Source organism: Rattus rattus, chromosome 12 (genome assembly GCF_011064425.1).
Source record: "Rattus rattus isolate New Zealand chromosome 12, Rrattus_CSIRO_v1, whole genome shotgun sequence".
NCBI lineage: Eukaryota > Metazoa > Chordata > Mammalia > Rodentia > Muridae > Rattus > Rattus rattus.
Window position 1 is genome coordinate 23,094,287 of NC_046165.1, and position 27,919 is coordinate 23,122,205.

Here is a 27,919-nt window from a genome sequence, read left to right on the forward strand (position 1 = left end):
GAAGCAATTATGGTTGGGAAGACTCCTCATTGGCCACACAGTGATGATGTGGACTTAAACAGCGGCATTAAAACTGGTGCTGGCTTGTTCAGAAAGTGAGAGACAGAGGGGATAGCTGGGAGGCCGTCAGTCTAGCATACTTCAGTACTGTCTGTGAAGACACCGTGTCAGCTGGCTTCCTGATCGAAGGTATCTTTCCTTGGGGACTTTTTTTGAATGCCAGGGTTTTATCTTGGGTTTTCTGAAACCTTTCCTGGCTAAAGTTTAGACAGATGTGCGGTGGTGGTAGAATTGGTGTTCTCTTGAGTTGGGCAAATTGTGATTTGGAAGGACCAATATCTTTGACTGTGTGAAATAATCATGTTTAGTGGATGATAAGTAGCAACATGGCATCCAAGGAGTGAGTAGTATTTTGGGAGGAGCTGAAGGATTGAGTGTAGATTGCATTAATGTCTGAGTCTCGCTACTTGAACCTGTTGTTTTACTGAGTCCCTGGATGTGTAAAAGGAAGATACCAGCTAAAGGTGGCACGGGCATTTTCTAAATGGCACCAGATGCTTGAAAAAAGCTCCTCTAGTTGTATTATCTGTTAATTATCGTACATTGCTGGAAATGAATAATTCCATCAATGTAGGCCTTTTTCTGGCTCAATATTAAAACGCTAAAAAACGCTAAAAGTTTTTCTTTTCTTTCATTATGTTGACACTGATGTAGAGACAGAGCCCCAGGTTTTGGCTCTTTTCTGTTCCTCTGTCACCTTTTCAATCTTGAGTCAACTCTCATTTGCAGAGGTGAAATACCACTCCCCAGTGGTAAGTGAGAAAACACCAGCAGAGCTGGCCAAGGAATGTAAACGTCCTACTGTCTAGCTGGCTGGCGTCCGTTCTGGTTTTGTTTCTGCTGGAGAGTAAATGTTGCCCAGAATAAAAACGGCGCCTTGAATTAACTGTAAGTCTGACTCAGGCCGTGTGGGCTGCAGGCAGCATCTGAGCAAGGGAGATATTTGTTGCCACAGCACAAGTAACTGGAGCGCATGGCTAGACTATATGTGGTGGGGAATTCTGCAGCATTTGGGGTTCTGGAAACACATGGGTACTTCCTGCTATAAGTGAGCAATGAGTAGAGGGAGAAGCTGTGGTTCCCGTTTTTGAGGGGCCCATGTCTCCTGAATATAAGCAACACACACACACACACACACACACACACACACACACACACACACACACACAGTATTCATTCTGAGCCTAAGTTTTCCTACTGTTCACATATGGTAAAACACACATTACCACACCTTAGATTTTTCCTCACATGAAACCCATATGTCACAGTACAGGAGAGAGTACAGGGGAGTCAGATTTATTCAGCACTATTCACAACTGCACATGTGAATACCTACCATTTAGTACTGTGTTATAAGAGAATGCTACTGACTTACTAAACCAGGTATGTGCCAGTTCTGGAGGGAGAGAACCTTTCTATTACAGGGTTTCTGGTGAATCCATAAGCAAATGCAGAAAAAGAACATCTGGAGTGTGTGTGTGTGTGTGTGTGTGTGTGTGTACATGTGTATGCATGTGTGTGTACCTATATGTATGTGTATGTTGTGTACCTATATGTATGTGTGTATGTGTTGTGTACCTGTGTGCCATGTGTGTGTGTGTGCCTATATGTGTGTGTGCCTGTGTGTGTGTGTGTGCCTGTGTGTGTGTTTATGTGTGTGCCTGTGTGTGTGTGCGTGTGCATGTGTGTATGTGTGTGCCTGTGTGTACGTGTGTGTACCTGTGTATACGAGTGTGTGTGCCTATGTGTGTGTGCATGTATGTGTGCCTGTGTATGCATGTGTGTGTGTGTGTATGTGTGTGCCTGTGTGTGCATGTGTTTCTCCAGTGAGTCATTTCTCTACTGTGACTAGCTTATTGTCCTCACAGTAATGCTAATAAAAGTGTCCTTTCTCACGTGGGATGGTTGTACAAGCAGAGGCTGTAGGACACTCAATTTCCTTTTCTGTGTCTTTCACACATGAAAAAAGCACACAGAGCCGGACCACCCTTAGCCTGCTTTTGTGGTTAGCGTCTGTGGTCCAGGTCACTGAAGCTGTGGTGAGTTACAGTCTGGGAGAAGATATTAAAGGCAATTGGACTCATTTTCATGGTGTAAACATGTTAAATGACTGGAAGGTTAAATTACCCACTCAGTTTAGGATTCAGGGTGGCAGGCTCTGCTTATGTAAATGGAGCCATTTACTGAATTCCACTGAGGTGTTGGGCCTTTTCTGGGGTCCCAGAGAAGAGGCCCAGCAGCTGTAATAGTTTGGCCACTGAACTTTCAGAGTTCTCAGTTCTCCATACAAGAGTAAAGAAAAGTCCTGAGGGCTTGGCGGAAAGCAGCGATGAGCTGGCTGTTTGAGTCTCACTTGTAGAATTCAACTCTGAGACCATACCCAAATCACTTAAATGGGAGTAATGAGAATCCTTTCCTTTCAAAGCACGAGTGAAAAAGTTCCTACGGAGGCTGGAGAGATGGCTCAGGAGTTAAGAGCTTACCGTTCTTGCAGAGGACTGAGGTTTGAGCCTTAACAACTACTTGGTGGCTTACAGATTCCAGTTCAAGGATCTGAAGTCACCCATGGCCTTTTGCAGCATCAGTTTCACATGCAATTTGCATATATATATATATATATATATATATTTTTGCAGGGACTATATATTCTGATATATATATCAGAAACAATAGGTGTAGGTGTATGTTTGTGGTGTGTGTGTGTGTGGTCTGTGTGTGTTGTGTGTGTGTGTGTGTGTGTGTGTGTGTGTGTGTGTGTGTGGTGTGTGTGTGTGTGTGCATGTGTTTGTGTGTGTGTGTGTGTGTGTGTTGTGTGTGGTGTGTGTGTGTGTGTCTTCGTGTGTTGTGTGTGTGTGTGTGTGTGTGTCTGTGTGTGTGTATCAGAAACATTAGCTGTAGGTATATACTATATAACATATATATATCTTTGAGGTTTAAGTTTTAGGGATCCTTGGGTTGATAATTAGATGAAGAGTGTTTATTGAGTTTACATAAGGCTGTATTTTACCTACTGAAATAGGTGCACTTTATATAGTAGGGTTGAGTGTCAATTGCTCCCTCTCCAACACTGTGGGTTCTTCAAGTGGGAAAGCCTTGTCTTAAGGCAAGTAGAAGATGGGGCTAAGACTCTCAGTTACGAGTTGGCACAGACACCGGACGTTATGACAGATCACAGCAAGTCAGTGCAAAGATAGTATAGGGAGTGTACCCTCCACAGAGAATCTTCATGTTTGCCTGCTGACACAGACATTGTTTTAAAACGATGACTGCTCTGGTACTGAGTCCTAAGTAGTTGTGGACGAGAAGAAATCCTGGTCTTGACATGGTCTCTAGAAGGTTTAAGGACAAGACACACATGCCAAAATACGGGGCAGCCTGGAGAATAGTATAGCTGTTTCCCTTTTCCTATAAAATAATCGGGAGAGTTTTGCGGGGACTGATAATCATACTTGGGACCTGTTATATGACCAGGAATTATTCTAGGTGCTTTGGAAGCTGGGGAAAAATAAACAGACATCTCTATCCTTTGAAAACATAAATTCTATCTTTCTTTCATAATCAGTCCTACTGAATTGGAAATATCTGGAGGTATGCTGGTTGTGTCTGTGCATGCGTGCATGTGTGTGTGCGTGCACGCTGAGGGGGTGGACATCTGGTTCCATCTAAGAAGCTGTTTAACAATTTCCTAAAGTCCTGTGCCCTTAAACATTCCTGTGTAAGGTGTTTGAGAATTGCAGCCACCCCTGGAGTTTAGTCCTCCAGTGTCACTTCTTCAGTAAAGCCTGTTGTAAATTTAGTTTGCTAATCCAGATGAGGGCGCCTGGTTTTACTATTACTATTGGAACTCTAGTTTCTTCCAACACATTCCAACTTTAACCTAGGAGTAAAAGGTATCATTTATTGGAGATTCCATAGCCTAAATAATCATGTTCTGTTTTGGACAAATTAGTACTGTTGTTTTTGAGATAGTGTCTCACTCTAGAGCCCAGGCTAGCCTCGAACTCATAGCAATCTTTCCTGCCTCAGCCTACCACCAAGGGGGGTTACAGGTATAAGTCACCTTGCTTTACTGATATTACTATAGTTAAAGTGGGAAAATAGAATACTCTTTAAATTTCAATTTTCACCTGAGAGAGATTATGTCAGAATAGGGTCACTTTGCCAGCTCTGTCTCCTGTATGTAGGTGCAGTACTTGAAAAATCCATTCTGTGTAACCGTTCAGGTAGACAGAAATGACCTTAGGATCCGCCACTAAAAGGAGGCCTTCAATTGTCCCCCAGGTTCCAGATGTGATCAGTAGCATCCGGCAATTATCCAAGGCTGCCATGAAGGAGGACGCCAAACCCAGCAAAGATAACGAGGATGCCTTCTACAACTCTCAGAAGTTCGAAGTGCTCTACTGTGGGCGGGTGATCGTGACCCACAAGAAGGCACCTTCCAGCCTCATTGATGACTGCAAGGACAAGTTCAGCCTGCATGAGCAGCAGCGACTGAAGTTGCAGGGCGAGAGAGGTGGTGACCCCGGGGACGGGGACGACATGGGTATCCTTGAGGCTGAGTCTCCTGTGTCTCCAGATGACGGCCTGCCTGAGAAGGCAGATGGTATAGTCAACTGCCCCCGTGCTCTGCCCTCCCTGGCTAGCCTCCCTGCGTTGGCCAGCCAACCCGCACTGGCCAGCTCTCGGGTTTGTTTCCCAGAGAGGATTTTGGAAGACTGTGGCTTTGATGAGCAGCAGGAGTTCCGATCTCGGTGCAGCAGTGTCACAGGCGTCATGCAAAAGAAGGTTCACGAGAACAACCAGAAAACCCAGCCAAGAAGGCGGCACGCAAGCGCACCCAGTCACGTGCAGCCCTCAGACTCGGAGAAGAACCGCACCATGCTCTTTCAGGTAGGCTGGGAGGGACCTTTTGGCCTGCGGTTTCTTCTTCTTTTCTTTTTTCTTTCTGGATATTTTATATATTTACATTTCAAATGTTATCCCCTTTCCCAGTTCCCCTTCTACCCCCCCTCCCGCTCCCACACACACACTTTATGAGCATGCTCCCACTCCCGCCTCACTGCCCTGGCATCCCCTACACTGGGGCAAGGAGCCTTCACAGGACCCAGGGCCTTCCCTTCCTATTGATGCTGGACAATGCTGTCCTCTGCTACATATGCGGCTGGAGCCATGGGTCCCTCCATGTGTGCTCTTTGGTTGGTGGTTTAGTCTCTGGGAGCTCTGGGGCGAGGGTGTCTAGCGAAAGAACTGAAGGAGCTGAAGGGGTTTGCAACCCCAAAGGAAGAACAACAATATCGGCCTGCAGCTTAAGGTGCTGGGCAGCTATAGCTCCTCCCTGGACAGTGCGTGTGTGCGTGCATGTGCGCGTGCGTGCGTGCGTTGCCCGTATGTACCTGGTTGTATATGGAGATCAAAGGGCAACCTTTGGGTACCATTCCTTAGGCTTCATCCAGCTTGTTTTGTTTTGAGGCTTGTTTTGTTTTCTTATTGGTCTGGAACTCTGGAAGTATTTTGATTTGACTAGGAGAGTCTCAGAGACTTACCTGTCTCTTCTTTCTCAGCACTGGCTTTACAATTACTTGAATATCCTCTCCCCCTCCTCCCCTCCCCCCTCCCCCTTCCCCTCCCCCTCCCTCCCCTCCCCTCCCTCCCCTCCCCCCCTCCCTTTTCTATCTTTCATTTTTTAAACTGAGGTCTGGGAATTGTCCTCTTGCCTGCATTTGAGACTAAGCTGTTTTCCCAGTAATCCTGCCCCATCTCTCTCTTCTCTTTCTGCTCACCCCAGTAGCCACAGCAAACACTTCTACCTTCGTTTTTGCCCCCACAAGGCAGAAGAATCAGAGAAAGAACACAGATAGATGCTTCATGGACCCCAGAGAGGGAGAGAGAATGGAAGACTTCCTTTAATTTTTGAAATGGGTCGTGTAATGGATACTAGGTGTCCATCACCAGTGTCTGGCTTGGGTTGACTCCTAAATGCATTCTTAAATGAAACTAGAGTCTTAGCAGTGATTTTAAGGTGTGGATCTTGGAAAGCAGGATTTGGCATGGAGCAGGACAAAGTGATTTATTTCTTCTCGGAGAGAAGAGTTGCAGAGACTCACAGATATCGGTCACGTGGCACATCAACTTACTCTGCCTCCAGAAACGGAGCAGTAAAGAAGTACCATTGGCCTGATGACTCACTAGGTCAATTCTTAAGTCGCTTGATACAGCTAAATTCAAAGTAAAAGATCATTTTCAGTGTGGGGGTGGGGTGGGGAGAGGAGTTTATGGTGTATGCAGATGTGTCTGGAACTGATGCCCCATAAGGAGTTAGGTTTTGTGCATTGTTACTCTCTGTCCTGTTGCTTTGGACTGGAATTCTTTTGTCAGGTAGGCTGGCAGTCAGCAATGTTCTGCTATCCTCCTGTCTCTGCCCCCTGCAGCGCTAACATTATGGTATCTGCAAGACCAAGGCCACCTTGTTGAGTGGGTGCTGGGACCCGAACTCATGTCCCCATGCTTGCATAGCTTTTAGCTGCTGGGCCACATTTTTAGTCCCTCTCAAAGATAAATTTTTATTTAAAAAACAGTTTATATATGTACAGGGCCATGGGAAATGTCGTTTCCCTTAGAGGATTGAGTGCACGCTGTTGTCTTGGAGAAGGTCTGGAGTTAGTGCTGTCATTGGCTTGGATCTTTTTTTTCGGTCCTGGTCTTCTAAGGTCCCCATCTAGGCCTGTGGTTGGAGTGGCTCTGGCTTTTCTGCAGTATGTGTGAAGTCAGTTTCCCCTCTTCTTCGGGCTGCCAGAGTTGTTCTTTACCAATCATAGTTCTTACTGTTATATCTGTTTTCCAAAATTTTAACAAAGCCCAGTCCTGTATATTTCATTTTATTGACTGATTCGGAGAACATCTTATAATGTGACTTAGTAATTGATGACTTTAAGACTCGTGACTAGACTTAAGGTTGCATATTGAAAAAGTTTTTTTTTTTTTATTTATTTTATGTGTATGAGTGTTTCCCCTGCATCTATCAGATATGCAGATATTCCTGCTGAGGTTAGAAGAGGCTAGAACTGGATCCCCTAGAACTGGAGTCCGGACGGTCGTGAACCACCAAGTGGTACTGGGAATTAAACCTGAGTCCTCTGAGAGAGCAACGTGTGCTTTTAACTGCTGGGCCATCTCTCCAGCTCCAGGTTGCACATTTTTGAAAAAAAAATTATTTCTTAACTGCAGAAAAAAAAAAGACTTATAATCTTTGGCTTGAATCCTGTGAATCTAAGGAAGGTCGCTTAATTTTCAGACAGAGGAAAGAAATGTCTGGCGTCAGCTGCCTCTGGGTTGACTTATCTGGTGGAACACGTGCAGTATAGGTCTGTCTGGACCACGTCGTTTGAATCGCTGTTGTTCCATATTTAATTGCCAAGAACGCTTGGGGTCCTGGAGAGCTGAAGTAACTGGAGTGCTTTCCTTTACCTTTAAAGGTCGGCCGCTTTGAGATTAACCTCATCAGTCCAGACACTAAGTCAGTCGTGCTCGAGAAGAATTTCAAAGACATCTCCTCTTGCTCTCAGGTATGTATCACGTCACAGCATAGTGTCTGAAGAAACCAATTGTCATGTTCCAGAATTAGCCGCAACAGCTGGGCCGACATAGGTCATGTGTTATTGTTTTACGTCAAGTATTTTTATTTCCTTTCATTTTCCCTCCTTTGCTCCCCTGAGGCTTGAACCTAGGACTTTTTTCTTACACATCATGCACCAGTTGCTCCATCAGTGAACTCCAATTAAAGGAAAAAAAGTTAAAATAAAAAAAGTCCTTACAATTAAAACGTATTCGTGTGCTTGTCTCTATGGCAACAGACTCCTTCCCAGTGTCTGTCATTGACTTTTCCCTCAGCTCTCTGACTTCGTGGTATTTCATCCAGTCTCTTCCGCTGTGGGGAGTTTTGTAGTGGTGAATTCTTCTGAAAATACCTCATGGAGAGTGTTCCTCAGACACTTGGGCTGTGGGTCTTGTGGCTGTCACCAAGATATATTCGTTCTTCATCCCACAGCAGATGACACAAGGAGAAGTAGTCTTTTCAGCGGGTGTTACCATAAATGGTAGATTTTGAAAAGAATCTTCTGGAACTTTCACTCTTTTATATTTTACTCCATAAAGTATGTCCTTATGATTTAAAAAAATAACCGGTAGAAACGAATGTGTATAATATTAGTCATAGACTATAGTGATGTTTTACACTATCTACTCCAAAGTTCGAGCTAGCTAAATATATTGTAGACATGTCAGGAAAGACAGTGTACTTAAGTCAAAACGGGGAGAGGTTACGTATTCAAAGGCATCTCTGTGAGATGAAGAATTAATTATCTGTTGTTTTTGTCCTGTGACTTATAGTGCATTCAAGAATGTGTTTTTTTTTTTACAGGGTCTCTACATTTGATTTTGAAAAATCTGAGCTGGAGAGATAGCTTGTTTGTTAAAGATAAAGGGTCATACTTCTAAACATAGAAAAATTATGCATGATATATATATTGTATATATATATATATACAATGTTTATTTGAATTTTGGAGTCAGCATTACTTTTGGCGTGACATTAAGACTTTCTTTTGATGACAAGGATTTTTTTTTCTTTATTTTCTAGTACTTGTTTGCTTTAGCGAATATACCTTCATTTCTAATACCTTGTTTTGATATTGTTCCTGTAATAGGAAATTTTGTTGTCTTAAACATTTTCTACTCTAGTCACTTAGAGAACAGTACCATTCAAATATAGGAAGGTCCTATTGCAAATTTTGAAATTCTTATTTAAGAAACACAGAAATTTTAGTGGGGCTATGATTTTACACCCCCCCCCCAAATATTTATTAAGTACTCTTGTAGTTGTGTGTTTATGGGAAGGTCCCTACAAGATCACGAGTCTTCCAGGGGCTGGTGACTCATGGTGTGACTGTGTCTTATTCGGTGGGACGTTAGAGGCTCATGTAGCCCTTAGGTGCTCAGTACACAGGGCCGCTGTGAACGAGTCGCTCTCTATAGCTGGCCTTGTGTCAGGTGCCGCAGTGAAAGTGATAGTCACTTATGTTTACCTCATGCCAAGGCGCATCCCTGAAGGCAGCACCTCCTGTCTCTGCTTTCCCTGAGGTGCCCAGGAAGTACAGATCAGTGTGCACCGATAATCCAAATGGCACACACAAAGACAAATGCGGATGTGGAGGTTTGAATACGATCTTCTCCTTTTTCCATTTATTGACGACAAGCTCTGACTTACGATATTCTGGTTCAGGGAACGGTCAGCAGCAGCAAGAAGGAAGCTAGCGGGCAGCAGTCTGTCCGTCTCTCCTCACCACCCAGTCTTATGAACTTCCTTGCAGGGGAAGAATGGATACAAGGTGGCGGTGTTCCGTAACTGGCCTGCTTTTGAGTACCTTCCGAGTACAAATGTTTCTTTCTTTGAAAGGGCAGTGGTGTGACTCTTTTCCTGGTCATTATGGGAGTCAGGGAGTGCTTTTTTTTTCCTTTTCCTGGAAGCATTGTCAACATCGGAAGACTCACTAAGCTAATGAGGCCCTGTGAGGTCCCCACTTAGCACTAAGCCAGTAATAAAAGCTCTTTCACCAGAATTGTGCAAGAATCCATTTTACCTGACTTACAGTCTTAACCCCTCTCAGCTGATTTCTTTTATGCCATGTCTGCAAAATAGATCAACTTTATTATAACAAGAAAGGACAGTGGTAACTCTCGCTAGAACACTCTTGGAACCACCAGGGTTTTTCCACTCTCACACCTTTCTCAAAATGGCTGCCCTTAGGTTACTTTGTAATGAAAATAAACAACCCCCCTCCCCCAACACCACAACAACTCCTCGCCCCCAGCCTTAGAGACAGTTTTCAGCAACTCAGCATCGTATCTCAAAACTAAGTCATGATCTGAGCCAAAATTTAAATGCAAATCTGTCCCCACGGACATATTTCTTTTTATTTGAATTTAGATGATGCAGGTACACTTAATATTTTCTATCAACCTTGCTTTTCAAATCACCGTGCTTGCTATTGAATTAAGGAGCTGATTACTTACTGGTCTCCATGTGTATTTAAACTCAACTTTTACATTTTTAAAAGTTTATTTTGAAAACTTATTTGTGTCGTGTATATTAGTGTGTGCACATGTGTATATTAGTGCATGCACATGTGTGTATTAGTGTGTGTGCACATGTGTGTATTAGTGTGTGCGCACATGTGTTTATGCCACGGCACACATGTAGAGGTCAGAGGATGACTTTGTGGGGTTGGTTCCCTCCTTCCACCTTTATGTGGATTCCAGGGAGTGAGCCCAGGTTTCTAGGCTTGATGTACACCGAGTGAATTCACTGCTGAACCATCTCTTCCTAAAGACTGAATTTTTAATTAAAGTAAATCTAGTTGAAATCTTTTATCTTAAACCGCAGTGATTTGTGAACGTGGACAATTGGTACCTACAATGAACAGATGAGAGAACACGAGGATCAATCTTTCTTTATGTGGTCCCTTGAGTATCTATAGATTGACTAATGTTCCAGCAAGTTCCATATGAGCTTTATGGAACTGTATATCTAATTTGAGAACTGTTACTTGTAGTTTTCCTGAGATTCGTAGCTCCACATAGAGTAGGAAGGGTTTTATGGTGAATCATTGACTGTCGTCCTAGGACAATACATTGAAAACTCACTGCGGGCAAACAGCATGTTTTCATTATAAGAACTGGATCACAGTAGCATTTTTTTTCTCGTCAGAAAGCAAAGGGTCTGAGTGGATGTCTCCCTTTATCTGTTGCACGAACGGGTAGGTATTCTGTGAGCCTGCTGTGACGCTGCGTCTTCTGTGTCCTTGCCGACGAGGGAGAAATCTGTGGACTTCGGAAAGTGTAGAAATCGCGTCGATGTGCAGAATGCATCCCCATAAGCGCTGCTTGTGTTTCTTTCCCTTCGTCTAGGGGATAAAGCATGTGGATCACTTTGGCTTCATCTGCCGGGAGTCTCTGGAGCCGGGGCTGAGCCAGTACATCTGTTATGTGTTCCAGTGTGCCAACGAATCTCTGGTAAGTGGGCTGCCGCCTCCCGGGCCTCTGCCAGTGGATCCCTCCCCTCCGTCTTAGAGAAGTCTCATCCATTGGGGACCAGTCCTCTATGAGGAAAGAAAAGGGCACTTAGAGAGATGTTTGTACTCTGGAAGGACGCACAAAAGTGGGGATCCACAGACAGGTCGCCGTGGCACTTTTCAGTGTAGGTGCTTGGCTTTCCCAGACAGTGTTTATAACCACGGTTTGTTTGTTTGTGGTTTTTTTGGGGTCGAGGAGGAAAAGACTACTACCAGGAGAAAAGCTGCCGTGTTTCCTGTTGCTTGAAGGCACTGACTTTTCTTTGTGGGCAGCATAGCATCAGAAATTAGACAGTGGTTCCACCAAGAGAGTAAAGAACCTGTCTTAATTTTCAAAACACTTCGCTTAACTTTGTTTCTTTTGGAACTTGTAAGTCCCTTTCCCCCTAGCATTCCTTATTCCTCTCTGTTTGAGAAGAACCGTGTAAGGCAGGCTTGGAAACACATCTGGTCAAGAAATATGTTGACTTTTGTCTCTCCTCAATGTATTTCTATTCTTACACACACACACACACTCACACACACACACACACACTCACACTCACACACACACACACACACACACAGAGCCTTCTCTTACATTGTAATACAAACCTGATTCTACGTTGCCACTATTAGACGAATTCATGGAAAATATTAATTTTTATATTTTAATTAAGTGAATGCGTACGTGTTTGTGTATAGCAAGGATGTCAGGTGCATTCATGCGTGCGCACATGTACACGTGTGCCCATGTGCATGGAGATCAGAGGACAATCTTGGGTGTCATCTTCAGGAATAATGTCTGTCTTTTTTGTGGCCATTGTGATGGTTCATATATGCTTGGCCCAGAGAACCGCACTATTAGAAGGTGTGGCCCTGTTCGAGTAGGTGTGACCTTGTTGGAGTAGGTGTGTGACTGTGTGTGTGGGCTGTAAGACCCTCATCCTAGCTGCTTGGATGCCAGTCTTCTGTTAGCAGCCTTCAGATGAAGATGTAGAACTCTCAGCTCCTCCTGCACCATGCCTGCCTGGATGCTGCCATGCTCCCACCATGATGATAATGGACTGAACCTCCGAACCTTTAAGCCAGCCCCAATTACATGTTGTCCTTTATAAGACTTGCCTTGGTCATGGTGTCTGTTCACAGCAGTAAGACCCTAATGAAGTCATCAATTAGGCTGGGCTGGCTAGCCAGTGAGTACCAGGGACCCTCCCGTGCCCACCTCCCCATTACTGAGATTGTAAACACAGCTACCACACCCAAAAGTTTTACATGGTTGTAGAGATTTAACTCAGGTCTGTAAGTTTACCCAATGAGCTAAATCCCCACCTATCACCCCAATTTTCTTAGACACACTTCTGCCAGTGTTTCCCCCATACACAGTGGTCTCAGGCCACACTTCCTGCCTGCTTCCTGATGCTTGCTACACTTAACTCTGGCCTTCACATGCCTGGTAAGGACTTTGAGATACTGAAGACCTGGGAGGAAGCAGGCCCATTAACGCTTTCTGTCCCCTGTCCTCTGGGTCTCCAGCTTTGTCCCTAGGGAATATGAAATGCCTGTTCCTTGGCAGTTTCCTAGTCTAGAAATTTATATTTTGCCAGGGTCCAGCCTCGACACAGGATCGGAGTTCTCAACTGGAAGCAGGGATATGTGGAAAGCGCATAATAAATATACACAGACTACTCTTTGGGTACAAACAGACAGGCAATTTCAAGGCTTAAAATTCTCTCTCTCTCTCTCTCTCTCTCTCTCTCTCTCTCTCAGCTTGGGGTTGCACACACTCTGCATTCTCTTGTGCACTCTGCTTTTTTTTTTAATTGCAGTTTTCTTTTCTCGAACTCCCACACTCATGCACACCTCTGTTCATTACCCTTTCATTCTCACACACACTCTTCATACACACCCAATGTTCATACACACCTCACATTCTCTCTTCACTCACTCTTCACATTCTCTCTCTCATGCTCTCCAGCCTTTCTCTTGTCCCAGTCCTTTATTGATAATTCAAAAGTAGGTAGAAAAAAAGACATTGTATAATCATTGCCAAATCAAATTCAAAAGAATAACCACATCCCACAAAGAACTAAGAATTAGAATTGTTCCCCAAAGTTTCAAGCTTCCCCTATTCCCAGACCTGTGACCAAAATAATAATAATTGTAAACTTATCATTATTTAAAATTTAACTTTTAACCTATTATACTTCAGAGCTCAAAGCTCTGAGGTCAGCTACTTGCATTTTCCCGTGAAGCTCTACTGATAAATGACATGGGCAAAGCTGCTAGGCAGTGGCCAGAAAGAATCAAGTTAACCCTGAACTCAGTGGTTCCACTAGCTTTCTGTTCCTTGCACACAATGACTCTCGTAAGAGTCCCAGTATTTTGACTTAGTTTGCTAGTATATAATTTTATATATTCTATACTTCCTTATCCAGGAACCACTCTCAAATGTTATATAAAACTTAATTCCTAAGTTCAATAACTTTTTCCTTTCTTAGGGTCCCAATGTTGGCTCTATTTCGTTTTCTAGTAATTTCTTTAAAGTTTCTATGCAAGTCAAGCATTAATCTGGAGCTACCATTGTGCAGTTATTACATTGTTTCCAAGATGAGAACACAGGGCATGCACCTGGGCCATTAGGGCTGTGCTATGCTGTGCCCCTATGCCTCAGTTTCCAATTGTTTAAGAATCATTACATCAAGGAACATCTAGTTTCACAGAATTCACCAGAGCAGAAGGAGAAAGAAGTAGGAAAGTCAGATATAATAGAATAATTATGCACACCACGGCCAACTGAAAGGCAGTCACGCACAAATGAAATCTATACAGCCATTGTCCAGGGCTAAGGTTAGGAGAAATGGGAACAACCAGTTTTTACAAAGAGCTGCTGCGGGCTTCTGAGATGTCACCATCCCGGCCTACTGCTGGCAGTCCCTGTCATCATATGTTGTCCCCAGCAACATTTGAGCTTCATATTTTTCCCTCTGGATAATTAGTGTTGTTTAGTAAATATCCCACGTACCTATCCAGGTAAACAGAATCCAGTTAGGGGCCAGGTCTGAACTTTGAGGGAGTTGTCCTTAGATGCTCACATGGGCAGCCTGAAGCTTGGCTCCACCCACCCTGTTCTTGGCTCTTCAGTTAGGCAGGCTCCTCTTGACCTTTCCATGACAGAATGATCACATTACAATGAGGTCAGAGGCTGTCCTGGTCCAGGGACAATCAGCAGTGCTCACTGAATCCCTTGCTCTGGAGGGAGAACTTGGTAAAATCCACTTAATTATGGTCTTGTTTTCAGGCTTTATTTCATTTTTAGGGCTTAGTTGGTTTTGTTTGTTTTAGAAAGTGTCAATAGTGAGAAGATGTGGGATACGCAGCCTTTCCACATCCATACTCTGGCTGGTGCCACCGACCGCGCTGTGTGCCTGTGCCTTCTTGTTCTGCGAGGCACTGTCAGACTTCGTTTGGGTCTCGTTATTTTTACAAAGAGATCGAGGCTAAGAAGATCTTTTAAGGATCCTCTCTTCAAATTTTATCAATGAGATTCTTAACCAAAACATGTGGCATCAGAACTGCAAGTCAGAAGAAAAATCTAACATGCGCTTCCTGTGAAATCGTGGCCGGGAAATCGAGACCCAACCCTGACCAATACAACAGACCGGAAGAGTCAAGGCAGTAACACCCGTGAGAGCAGTTTGACAAGCGATTGGCTTGGCAGTTGTAGAAGACAAAATGTTAGCAAATCGCACAGGCTGCCGGATCTTCTTGGAACACCAACTCTACATAGTTACCATTTTCTTCTGCTTCTTTGTAACAGTTTCAATGAGTTTGTGAACCTAACAGTTGTAGGACCCGTCCTGCTAGGCTATGCACTGTTTGAGATGCTCCCTTCTGGTTTCTCCCACCTTACCCCAGGGAGGAGGTTAATGTTGTCTCACAAATGCTTAAGTTTTATAGAAAACATCATTTCCTCAAAGTTCTTTCTCCAAATTGATTGAAAGAATGTCAAGAAAGGTTCCATATACTAATAAACAACCCTCGTAAACTCCAAACACACATAGAAAATATTCAGTTACAGTGTAATTAAACTAAGTTAACGAGAAAACGATCTATGCTATTCTTGTTCTAGAGTTTCTGTGAACTAACCTTTAGTGATATAATAAGAATATTTCTAATAAAATATTGGTATACTGATTGAAGAATGAGGTTTATATTCTAGAAGTTATCTTTCTCTCATATCTGATGTGAATGAAGAAATAAATCTTTAACATATGGGGAACAAGCAATGTGTGGAGAATGGATGAAGGACAGAGTCCAGTTTGGGGGTTCTGTGGAAGGTGGTGAGGAAGACAGACTGATGTTGTGAGAAACAGAACTAATTTATAGGAGTTTTTATGTGAAGAAAGATACAAGTACTGATATTGTTTGGCCTCAGAGCAGGAGGCATGGACATGACTGGGCAAATGTACAGGGGCAGGAACATTCAAACACAGGTGGGTGTGCTTCAGAGGCTTACATTAACACATACAGGGACGGTGCCATCGTGTAATTAGTTAGCATCTTTACCTGGGCGTTACCTTTGCAGCTGATAGAACACTAGTATTCATTGGGTACCTTGAAAATATTTTCAAGGTGCTTCTAGCAAAAGATAACTATGTGCTCTTCAGTTATTTTTGCCCAAAAATAATAGAATACTTAAGCTTGGTATATTATATCTACAGATATTATCTTTACTATAGATTGTCTTATTATTAATGTAGATAAATTTTCTCCGTCTGATCCCATGCTGTTTGGAGAGCTGGGAACTGTGCCAGGCAGTGACTGCCAAGGAAGCTTGCTTTTTGTTCGTCTGACTGACATCTCTGCCTGTCCATTTGCTTTTGCCCCTTTGACATGACCGGTGATGGTTTCCTTGTAGTTATAATGCTCTGATTTGCAATTTTAAGTGCACTAACCTTGTGGCAGAATTTATAGGCTGTCTGAGAAAGCGATGGGTTTTAGAAGAGGAAATATGTAATATTTTGAATGTTACATGGAAGTTTTAATAGTAATAGTAGTATTTGTGGTAAAGAGAGGTTAGTAGTCACATTTCAGTCACATTGAAATGGCTTCTTGTTTCATCTGGAAATAAAGAGAAAACAGACATCCAATATTTCTATAGGAAATGCGTCACAAGAAACATTTAAGGAACAAACACCAAACACACAGACACAAACACACACAGATACACACAGATACACACAGATACACACAAACACACACACACAGATACACACACACACACACACACACACACACACACAAAACATATTAGTACTAAATCCATGACAGCCCCTTCAGCCTTTAACATAAATGAGAAAAGAGAAATAGAATAAAGGAGCATAGGCATAAATAGGAAAGTAAATGAAGTAAAGATGCAAAGGCATTAAATATTTTTAGTTCTAAAAATGGGGGCTTTTTATTTTTAATTGCAGTATAAAGTGACAGTTTTAGGAAAATCCGTGTCTATAGAACGTTGTAAAGTTATTCCTGTGCTTTTCTGAGGCTCATCACATCATTATGTCCAACAAAGATGGCTGACGGCTTTGACTTTTGAAGTCTCCTTTTAGCTTTATTGGGCTAGAAAAGCTTTTGTATATCCCAGGTTCCTCTTCTCTTCCAATAAAGAAGTAGATTAATATTCTTTTACAGCGACTTATTCTTAGACTCAGCTATGGAAGAAAAAGAAGAAGAGAGTGAAAACATATTGTACTATTCCTGAATGGAGGTTTTGCCTACAGATCTGGTTGGGATGAGACCATTGGGAGCCAACATCTCTGCCGTGAAGGTTTTGGACTTTTACCAGAATCCTACCACGTGTCCTACCACGTGTGGGGACATCTTCCCTTCCATTAGTGATTATGTCACAGAGAAAGTCCTGAAGCTTGAGGAAGATGAAGAACTACTTCAAAAGAGTTATCTAGGATACTAGACAGTTGTTTCAAATGCTGGCCCCAGTTCAAGAGCAATGCAGAAAATGGCTGGCCGTTCTGGGCCGCTGGCCCCACAGTGCGAGCCAGTTCTTAGGACTCGATGCAAGAACTTAGAATCACAGGTTATAAGTAGGACGGTAATAAACCAGACAGTGTAACCACAAGGCCAACAGAATTCATAGATTCCCCCAAACAATGCTTTTGTTTACAGTAAGAATGACCTAGAAGAATAGGGTGCCTATTAACACAATTGAACATTGACCCTAAATTATTGTTCACAATATCTACCCAAGGAACCTTCCAAAGAGATGTTTTATCTGATAAGTCATTTAATTAAGCAAAGACTTGATCTGCTAATTAAACTGTCTGTGATAGTGTAGCTGCCCGTGGGACTTGAAAATAGCAATCCAATAATAGATCCGTATTCTATGCCACAGACTGCCATGGTCTTACTTCATCTAGTGTTTAATTATGTGGATGAAAGATCTGACTTCAGGACTTGCTGTTCGTTCTCTGCCAGCTCTGTTAGTCATCAGAATTCTATTATTTATCATTTAGTCAGCCATCTATAAAGGCTCGCGTTGCTGTTGGTTTATTTTTAACGTTTCCGTGAAAGCCAATTTTTATAGACACCAGTTTTGTTTCTTCTTGTAGGTGGATGAGGTCATGCTGACTCTGAAGCAAGCTTTCAGCACGGCCGCTGCACTGCAGAGTGCCAAGACGCAGATCAAACTGTGTGAGGCCTGCCCCATGCACTCTTTGCATAAGCTCTGTGAGAGAATCGAAGGTACCAGAGAACGTGGCCTTGGCATGAGAGGAGTTTGCTTTGGCATCTTGACACACTGAAGTCCCCACTGTCATTGAATAGTTCTTTGTTTCGCCGTGAACAAGAACCCCCCAGAGCGTTTCTCAAGCCTAGTCAAACTCTACTGTGCTATCAGTCGCTTCTGCACACTGGCCTTTCTCCCTTTTCTTCTGAAGGCAAATTCAAGCCAAGAGCTTGTGTTTCCCACAGTTCTTATGACCGGTTATATATGTGCACAGTGGGAACCAAGCAAACATTTGCTGAGTGAGGGGAGAGACACAAACTCTCTAAAGAATGTTCATTATTTCCTTTTGTTCTCTCTCTCACTTGGTGATAGATTCCTTTATTCTGAAAGTTGAGAACTGTAGCAAAACTTGCTTGGGTTTTAAGATCCTTGGAAGAGTTAAGATATGGAAGGGTATCATGAGGCAAGTTTTTTGTTTTTTAAATCTGAGTTGAGATGCTATCTAGTAACACTGGTCAGTTGCCCTCTGTGGACCTGGCAGGATGTGCTGGGGGTACAGACATTTGACATACACGGTGCCTCCAGAAACCTTTCATTCTAGAGGAGAAGACAGGCACATGAGCGAAGACTTGCAGTTTGGGATGGTGGGTGAGGCAATGGATGGAAACAGGGCAAACTCCACAGTCAGGTGGATGGAGTCACTGTGGATTCTCGTGAGTTCTATCCCACAGGCACCAAGCAAGCATGTGTGACAGTGTAGATTTTCTGACTATCCATACTCTAGGATCTAAAACTATTCCAAGCTGATATTCAGGTCTTGAAGTTTAAAAAGGTGATTTTTAAAGCATGCTTATTACTTAAAGTGTGTGTGTGTGTGTTGTGTGTTGTGTGTGTGTTTTGTGTGTGTGTTGTGTGTGGTATGTGTGTTGTGTGAGTGTGTTTTGTGTGTGTGTGTTGGGTGTGTGTGTGTGTTGTGTGTGTGTGTGTGTGTGTGTGTGTGTTGTGTGTGTGTGTGTGTGTGTTTGTTTTGTGTGTGTGTTTTGTGTGTGTGTTGTGTGTGTGTGTGTTGTGTGTGTGTGTTGTGTTTTTGTTGTTGTGTGTTTTGTTTTGTGTGTTTGTGTTTGTTGTGTTTTTTGGTGTGTTTGTGTGTGTGTGTTTGTGTGTGGTGTGTGTTTGTGTGTTGTGTGTGTGTGTTGTGTGTGTGTGTTGTGTGTGTGTGTTGTGTGTGTTGTGTGTGTGTGTGTGTGTTGTGTGTGTGTATGTGTTGTGTGTGTGTGTGTGTGTGTGTGTGTGTGTGTGTGTGTGTGTGTGTGTGTGTGTGTGTGTGTGTGTGTGTGTGTGTGTGTGTGTGTGTGTGTGTGTGTGTATGTGTGTGTGTGTGTGTGTGTGTGTGTGTGTGTGTGTGTTGTGTGTGTGTGTTTGTGGGGCTGGTGAAGGGAGCATTATAATCTACATGGAAGGTGATTTGTAGGATTAGTTAACTGTACAGAGGGAGAGAGAGATCCCGTCCACTTATTTATTCATAAGATATTCTGGCTGAATCCAAGAAAGTCCTCAGTGTACACAAACCAAACTCCCCCCACCCCCAAATAAACAATTAAAACAGAAAAACATTTTCATTCCGGAAAGATGGAATAACCATATTCAGATACAAATAAAATAAAACAAAATAAAACACATTATAAAAGTAATCGCCAACAATCTGGACCTACTAATTCCAAGTGTTTAGCAGCAACCGCTTATTTGGAAGTCCATGCTAGGCAGATCAGCTCCCAAACTTGTCAAAACTCCATGTATAAGAAAAAGGCCAAACTTCTGAGGTAACTGAGGAAGCCATTTTCAAGCCAGTGCCTAGGTGGTTCACATACCTTGCGGATGACCAACAGCTCTCTGATTGCCCTTAAGATCCTGTCCACAAGAAGGAAATCATGGCTGGTACTGGAAACCTTCCTGTCTTAGCCAGTGTCCCATTGCTCTGAACACCATGAGCACAGCAGCTCTTACAAGAGAAAGCACTTAATTGGGGCTGGCTTACCGTTTAGTCCGTTATCATCATGGCGGGGAACATGGTGGGAACATGCAGGCACAGGAGGAGTAGCTGAGGGCTGTATCCTGATCCAAGGGCAGAAAAAAAGAGACACTGGACCTGACATGGGGTTTTTTCCTTTTTCCTTTTTATGAGACAGGGTCTCTATGTAGTCCTGGCTGTCCTGGAACTCACTATGTAAACCAGACTGGCTTCTAACTCACAGAGATCCTCCTGCCGCCACCTCCTGAGCTCTGGGATTAAAAGTATGCCCCACCATGTCTGGCTACATCCTGGTAAATGCAAACCTAATTTACTGACCAGCAGAGATCGGTAGCGTAAGAGTTAGAACCCGCATGGGAAAAATTCATGTATTACATTTGAAACGTCTTTGACTGTTTGGCTTTACAGAACGGCCATAGAGTTTTCTTAGTCGCTAGCACTTACACTTTCTGTAGCACAGCCCAGTGCTCAGAACAGGAAGTGAACATCGACATTAAGTCATCCAAATAAAAGCCTTCATTGATCTTCGCCAGCTTTTTTTTTTTTTTTTTTTAATACATCCAGGATCCAATTCTGGCTTAATCAATTCTGATCCAGTTCTGATGCTTTGCTTTGTTATTCCACAGTCTGCATGCAGCATGGAAGCTTCTTCTCTATTCACACAGGGATGAGAATCAATACGATAAAATCCCATCTGTGAACCAATATGATAAAATCCCATCTGAGAAGCTATATGATAAAATCCCATCTGAGAATCATGATAAAATCTCATCTGAGGACTAATATGATAATGTCATCTGAGAGCCTCCTCAGGGGCCTCTGTAATACATAAGAAGCCATGCTTGTGAGTGCTTCTTACCATCTAAATGGATTTCAGCATTCTCTCTGTGACTCTCTACAGAATCTTGCACATGCTTCAGAGAGAAAGAAGGGGATGAGAAGTTACTGTCCTTGTCCCTGTCCCTGCCTCATAGTCAATTTCAACAGGAGCGGTTGTAGCCAAGCCTGTGTAAGCCAGCTCTGCACGAATCCTTGTAGTCATGAAACAAATTCTAGCCAGGCTAACTGCAGAGATCTGGGTAATTTCCAAGAGTAACTAAAATGTAGAGACCGAGGAGGTGGCTAGGTGGGTGGAGAGTAAACAGGGTAAGCGTGAGGACCCACATTTAGCACACTTACAAAGGGTAGGCACGGTGGCAGGAGCCTGCTAGCTCATCGCTGGGGTGGAAGGAGCAGAGACTGATGTGTCTTGTGTCTTAGGGGGTAGATAGCAAGACAGTCGAACTGAAACTGAAATGACATTCCAAACTAAGGTGGAAGAGAGAGAGAAAAGACACCCAACATCAACCTCTGTCTTCCCCAGCGCTTGCACAGGAGAACACCGCCCTCATCCCCCCGCCAAAATCCACCCACGCACACGGCTAAGACTCGCACAGATTCCTTTGCTTCAGTTAGCTGACACTTTGTGTTTTCCTTAGAAATGCAGTTAGAAAACCCAACAGTAGGCTTATAAAACCTGGCAGTGCTTGTATTTAAACTCTGCCATACCGAATTAAGTCCTAAGGACGTATTGTTAGTCAGCGACTCTGTCTTAATCATCGTAAGTAAAAGTAACGGAAGCATGGGAAATACTAACATCATGGCTTGCCAACTCAGACTATATTACCACAGCCTGAGAGGGAGAAGCTTGCAACGCCATCTTTTCATTTTAAAGTTATATTTATTTAGTTGCAATGTCTAGTGGTATGGGGTTTCTAGTGTGCTATAGCACATATGTGGAGGTCAAACGACAACTTGTACGGGTTACTTCTCACTTCCTACCATTTGGTTTCTGGGGTTCAAACCTGGCAGCAGGCACCAACATCTTGCTCAGTACCAAATCATCTTTGAAAACTGCTAGTCCATCTAAAATCTTACTATATGTTATACATAGCCAGATGGCTTCTTTATAATCCAAGTACAGTGGCAATGCTTACAGTGACAGGTAACCTGTATTTTTACAGTGGATGCTCGCTTGATCATTGCAACTATGAATTATTAAACTTTCATAGAAACCTCTTTATGGAGTCGATTCTCCAAGGGCTTAATGTAAACTATGTTTGCGTGTGTGGAATATTTGCTGGAATTTATGGTCTAGCACACATGGAGAGAGAGGTACACTACACAGCACAGAGATGGCTGAGGTGACAAGATTTGAAGCTGACGTGGGCTACAAAATGAGACTGTCTGACCAATGGCAATGACAATGAAAGAACGGTGGAAAGATTTATACATATCTCAATTCAGAGAAGTAAAGTACTTCATGGAATAATTGTCCTAAATGAAGTTTTATTCTATTTAAATGAAAGCCCAGGGTGGGGGTGGGGGATCACCTGTTTCAGTAGTTCCATATTTCAATGTTACTGTTAATTTATGTTTATGATAGTTAGCTGGGCAGTTGTGGCAAAGCCTTGACTTTCTTTCCCAACTTTCCAACTAACACAGGCCCCGGGCTGCCATGGGAGTTCGCTTGGGAGTTCTCACAGTGGTTGGTTTGCAAGTTTACTGAGTGGAAGCTGGCCTCGCCTGGTAGCCTTAGGGGTTCTTTGTAGCCATTCTCCATCTAAGTCTACCATGGGATGCGCTGGTTTAGGTGTCGTGGTTTGCCACCAGGTTTTTCTTCTTTCCACTGCCATGCTGCAGGGTCCTCTTCTTGAGAAGACTGAAGTTAGGAGCCAGCTGGGGTGGGAGGAGGATAATGGCCGACGTGCGCTTATGCCTCTGCAGCCAGCCACTACCTCATGCATCCCCTATCTTTTAGGTCTCTACCCGCCTCGAGCCAAGCTGGTAATCCAGAGGCATCTCTCTTCGCTGACGGATAATGAGCAAGCTGACATCTTTGAACGGGTTCAGGTAACACTATCCACGGACCTCCTATAATAAACATCAGGAGTGACATTGAATCCAGTCACTGGATTCTTATTTTCATTCCATTGCCTGTGATCTCCTGTGATGTGCTAGCCTTACAGGGCTAGCAGTATGGGAAAGTGGCCTTTCTATATATCCTCTGGACGTATAAATCTAGCTGAGGCTACACCAAGAGCAGAGAGTCTGGCTTGCCCTACTCGGCTCTCCCCTCATGTTTGCAACAGAAAATGAAGCCCATCAGCGACCAGGAGGAGAATGAACTTGTGATTCTGCACCTGAGGCAGCTCTGTGAAGGCAAGCAGAAGACCCACGTGCACATCGGGGAAGGCCCGGCGGTGAGACCAGACCTCCTCCTTGGTTTATGTCTGTCTGTGCATTCATTCACAAATGTAGTTAAAGGAGCACACGAGGCGTGGGAGAGAACGCTTTCCTTTGGGCTCTCGTCTTTGCTAGGGTGAAAGCCTACTGTGCCTTAGAAAAACCCAGCGTTTATGGAGTTTACGGAAATATTTAGCAGACGTCAGCACACGGAGATAGATAGAATCGTCATAGCTTCAAAATGTAGACTAATTTGGTATTTTGGGGTGGAAAGAAAGGCAGCCATGTATTTCACAATGTACAGTGAATGAATGAATGTTAAAATGACATCGACCTATGATTTTTTTTTTTTGTTTATACATTTTTGCGCCTGTTTTATCCGAATGTTAACTTGGACAGTAGTCCTTCTCGTGCATGCCTGCTTCCGCCGTAAACTGAAGGACGGCATGTCTCAGTCCATAGCTTTGAACAAACCCTCAGCTGCACAGTGATTAACAAACCAAAAACAGCAAACAAACGAACAAACAAACACCACTAGTCCACCCTCAGAAGGTTCTTATGTGCACACCTCCTAAGGACACAGCTCAGTCGTGCTTTTGTATCTCACTGCACCTTTTGCCTTATTTTGGTCTCGAGATATTTGAGACGGAGCCCGGGTTTCCCCCAAGCTCCGAGTCTTCCTGCATCAGCCTCCCCGGAGGCAGAATTAGAAGCTCATATCACCGTGCCTAGCTTTGTAGCCAAAGCTACGCTTCAGTCTTTGGTACATTTTGTGTTTTTTGAGTGTGCATGAGTGCAGAGGTCAGAGGAGAGTGCAGGAGTCAGTGCTCTCCTCCCAGGAATCTCCCCCGAGTCTAACTCGGGTGGTCAGGCATGCACAAACTCTGTCACTAGCTAAGCCCTCTCACCCTCCCCTCCAGAGACGCAGAGGTGATCAGGTGTGGCCCTTTTGGGAGCTCCTGCTGGCCTGAAGCCAACAGCTTAGTCTGCTCTTTCAGTTTTGGTTTTCCCTGACCTTTGTGTGACATTAAATTTGCCTAGGACATGAATTCCCCTAAAACACAGCACCTTTCTTCTTAGCATTGACATCAACACAGTTCACATTCATCTAGTGCTTCGGGGCTTCCTCTCAGGGTTTCCCCTAGCTTCACCTTCTCCTGTCAGCAGAGGACTGTGATGGCATTAAATACACAGAGCACCTAACTGTGGACACCTCATTGATTCATGTCACCGATGATGGAGCTTTATGAATCTGAGAAGTACATGACCACATACAAATAAAAATGGAGGGTTTGTTCTTGTTGTTTCAGATTTATTTATTTTGTCTATATGATTGTTTTGCCCTGCACGTGTGTCTCTCTGTCCATGTGTGGGCATGGGATAAACACAGAGGTCAGAAAAGGCACTGGATCCCCCACAACTGGAGTTAGGAAAGACCGTGATCTCCTGTGGATGTGCTGGAATCAGAACCCAGGTCCTCTGAGAGAACAGCCAATGCTCTTAACCATTGAGCCACCTCTCCAGCCTGGAAAACAGAGTTTAACAGAGGCGTCGTTAGATTGCAGCAGAGGTTACAGAGTTTTGTGCTCCTTGAAACTTACTTTTCCCCATGACGGGGACACAGCACAGACACTTTGGAAAGGGATGGCCGTAGTCACCGAACAGCAGAAAAACTGACATCCTGAGTTTTTAATCTTTGGTAAATGAAGTGGGAAAATGTATATGAAATGGAGACACATTGAAGGAAGGTTTTATTTCTATCTTTTTTTATTACTTACAGTATTAAACTCTCTTATAATGTTCATGTTCACAGTGCAGAATTTAAATTATTACGTCTTAATTTAGCGACTCGGAGACTGCTTGCATTTTTTTTTTAACTGCTTACTCCTGAGCCTTCATTTAAAGCCTCATTGAACCTCAAGTGCGTTGACATTCTAACCTCGCTGGTTCTCTTTTCCTAGATTATTTCAAATAGTACAATCCCAGAGAATTCGACAAGCGGTGGGAGGTTCAAGCTTGATGTTCTGAAAAACAAAGCGAAGAGGTCCTTAACTTCCTCCTTGGAAAATATCTTCTCCAGGGTAAGACCGAACTGGGCTATCTTAGGTAAAAGCATCTGTTTTCTGCTTTATTTATGATTGGCTCACCGAAGATTTGTCAAGGGGCACTGTGGAGATAATTTTAATTTGGTTAGCACTGCAATAACATAATCTTGTAATCCCTGTATTGAGAATCAGAGGCAAGACTGGAGCGGGCAGCTAACCTGGGCTACATAATATCACTGTGCCTTAGAAATCTCATAAAACAAGTTTCCTTCTAAGGGTCTAGTTTGGTCTCTGACCTCTGAACTCTGAAGTCAGGACACAGAGATTTCTTGTTAGTGATATGTGTGTGCAGAAATGGGTAATTGAATCCTGATGTGCTATTCTTTAAGAACGTTTGATGTTTTGATATTTCATAATGTATTTTAAAGTGTTGCCTTTGTCCATGATTAGAGACTGACACAAGATGTTAAGAACGGTATGAAGAGGGGTTGGGGATTTAGCTCAGTGGTAGAGCGCTTGCCTAGCAAGCGCAAGGCCCTGGGTTCGGTCCCCAGCTCTGGAAAAAAAAAAAAAAAGAACGGTATGAAGTAATGGAAAAATTATGTATCCGATTTAAGACTTTTATACGTTTCATTTGAGTGATAGCAAAACGTTTCCCCTTGCACTTGGGTTTCCTCTTTCTGAATCATAAAGTTTTAGGCCTGGGATGCCATGTTCCAGGTGTGAATGTTGCCTTTGTGGTCCAAAGGCCAGCAGACAGGAGACGGGGTCCAGCAGAAGAGGGTGCCTGGTGTAACTAGTGAAGGAAGGTGTAGTCTGTGAAGGGAAGTCTAGCTGAGTATTTGAGGAGGAGGGGATGAGCAGGCATTCACAGAGAAAGGTGCCTAATGCAGGGAGCGAGAGTCTGAACAGGCTGAGGGTGCTAATTACAGTTGGGGTGCAGTGGCCACAGAGCGGTGAAGAGAGTGAGAGACCACATGCAGCAGAATGGGCTCAGTCAGAGGATGGTTATATGTACGGCTATACTAATGTTTATGGCATCCAGGGGGAAGGAAATTGCAAAGAACAGGGTGGGAAGCCAGAAGGAACTCTTTTGTTGGATTTAACTTGGATTTATGTGCACGAGATTGATATCTGACTTCTGGAGTTTGGTTTCTACATGGCCAATAGCGCTGCACCACGTTCATGGCTGTCCTTGGTTGCATGCTGCCTCTGACTTGCCTTGACTAACTTGGCCATACCGCTAGTGCCGACTCCTGACACATCCTCCATTTTCTGGTCCTTGGCGATTCTGAGTTCAGTGCTGTTTCGAGAGCCGTCCCTCAGCTTATGTTTGCTGACATGTTCCCTTAGTAGGCTCAGGCATGGCCTCTGTGTCTGTTGTACCCCAGAGGCCACACTGTGGACATCGTGTCAGGTGGCAAGGATCCCAGCCTTCTCATGCCGGGCAGAAGCTAGACTACCTGTTGCTGTGATGGGGTCGTGGACTATCTCATCCAAAACTTGTGGGGAAATGTAAGCTCTATGAGGAGAGAATAGGAGGGGCAATCTTGCTGAGGTGATCATCTTGTTCATACGGCTAGTTGATTGATGTACTAATAGGTTAGCTCTAACGTGGGGCCGCTGTCTCAGCCAGCTTGGTCAGGTCTGTTATGCTTCCCTTCTCACCATGTGATGCCCGCATCACTTCCCCACTTTGCCAGCAGGAAGGTCAGGGCTGGACCTGCCCTCCTGACCTTGAACTCGAGTGGTGAGCTAAAAGCAAACTTTGCTTTATTAGTTCCTTGCCTTGTGGTGGGATGCCATTAACAACCAGAAAGCAGAAGAAGATGCAAGGAGTGGAGTTCTTTTGTTCCACTTCAGTGTGTTCTGGGCATTGGGCAGTGGTGTGCCCGTTGCCTGGGGGGTCGGTGAGGAGTGAATGAACTGATATACGGACAGTGCTTAGAGTACTGCTCAACCTGGCTGCTGTTACTGTGAAACAGTGCTGTATGTGTCATTTAGCAATGTGTTCTAACTATCAGATGACTCTGTATGTATGTATGTATGTATGTATGTATGTATGTTTACCTATTTATCTACCGATCTATCATATATTATCTATCTATCATCTATCTATTATATATCTATCATCTATCTATCTATCTACCTACCTACATATATTAATCTATCATCTATCTATTATCTATCTATCATCTATTTATCTATCTATTATCTACCAATCTATCACTATCATCTATCTATTATCGTCCATCTATCTATCGTCTATCTATCTATCTCTCTATCTATCTATCTATCTATCTATCTATCTATCTATCATCTATCTATCAACTTACCTATCTATCTATCTATCCATCTATCTATCTATCTATCTATCTATCTTCTATCTACCTACCTATCATCTATCTATCATCTATCTATCTATCATCTATCTATCTATCTATCTATCTATCTATCTATCTATCTTATCTATCCATCCATCCATCACCTGTCTGTCTCTCCATCCATTCTAGGCCATTCAAGTAGCATTTTGGGGGGGGGTTATTAGCATAAGGAGCTCACCATTACAATGAGGACCTCTATTGTAAATGTTTTACTGAGTCATGCCCCTAAGGAAGATGGATGGCAGCACACTCCAAGTCAACATTATGTCCCTCTCAGGTCATGTGCCACTGTGAAAGCATGAATTAAATGACACCAGACATGGTGC

The 27,919-nt window shown here is 43.5% G+C and overlaps 1 protein-coding gene across 1 annotated transcript in view; it reads left to right on the forward strand.

The window, feature by feature from the left end:
* Positions 1–27,919, forward strand: part of Tbc1d4 (TBC1 domain family member 4) — a 187,562-nt gene that overhangs the window by 115,693 nt on the left and 43,950 nt on the right. Inside the window, exons 2-8 of the mRNA XM_032917640.1 lie at positions 4,342–4,950; positions 7,533–7,622; positions 11,023–11,127; positions 17,795–17,927; positions 22,740–22,831; positions 23,071–23,181; positions 25,126–25,245. Coding sequence (XP_032773531.1) covers positions 4,342–4,950; positions 7,533–7,622; positions 11,023–11,127; positions 17,795–17,927; positions 22,740–22,831; positions 23,071–23,181; positions 25,126–25,245 — 1,260 coding nt within the window. The remainder of the gene's footprint in view (positions 1–4,341; positions 4,951–7,532; positions 7,623–11,022; positions 11,128–17,794; positions 17,928–22,739; positions 22,832–23,070; positions 23,182–25,125; positions 25,246–27,919) is intronic.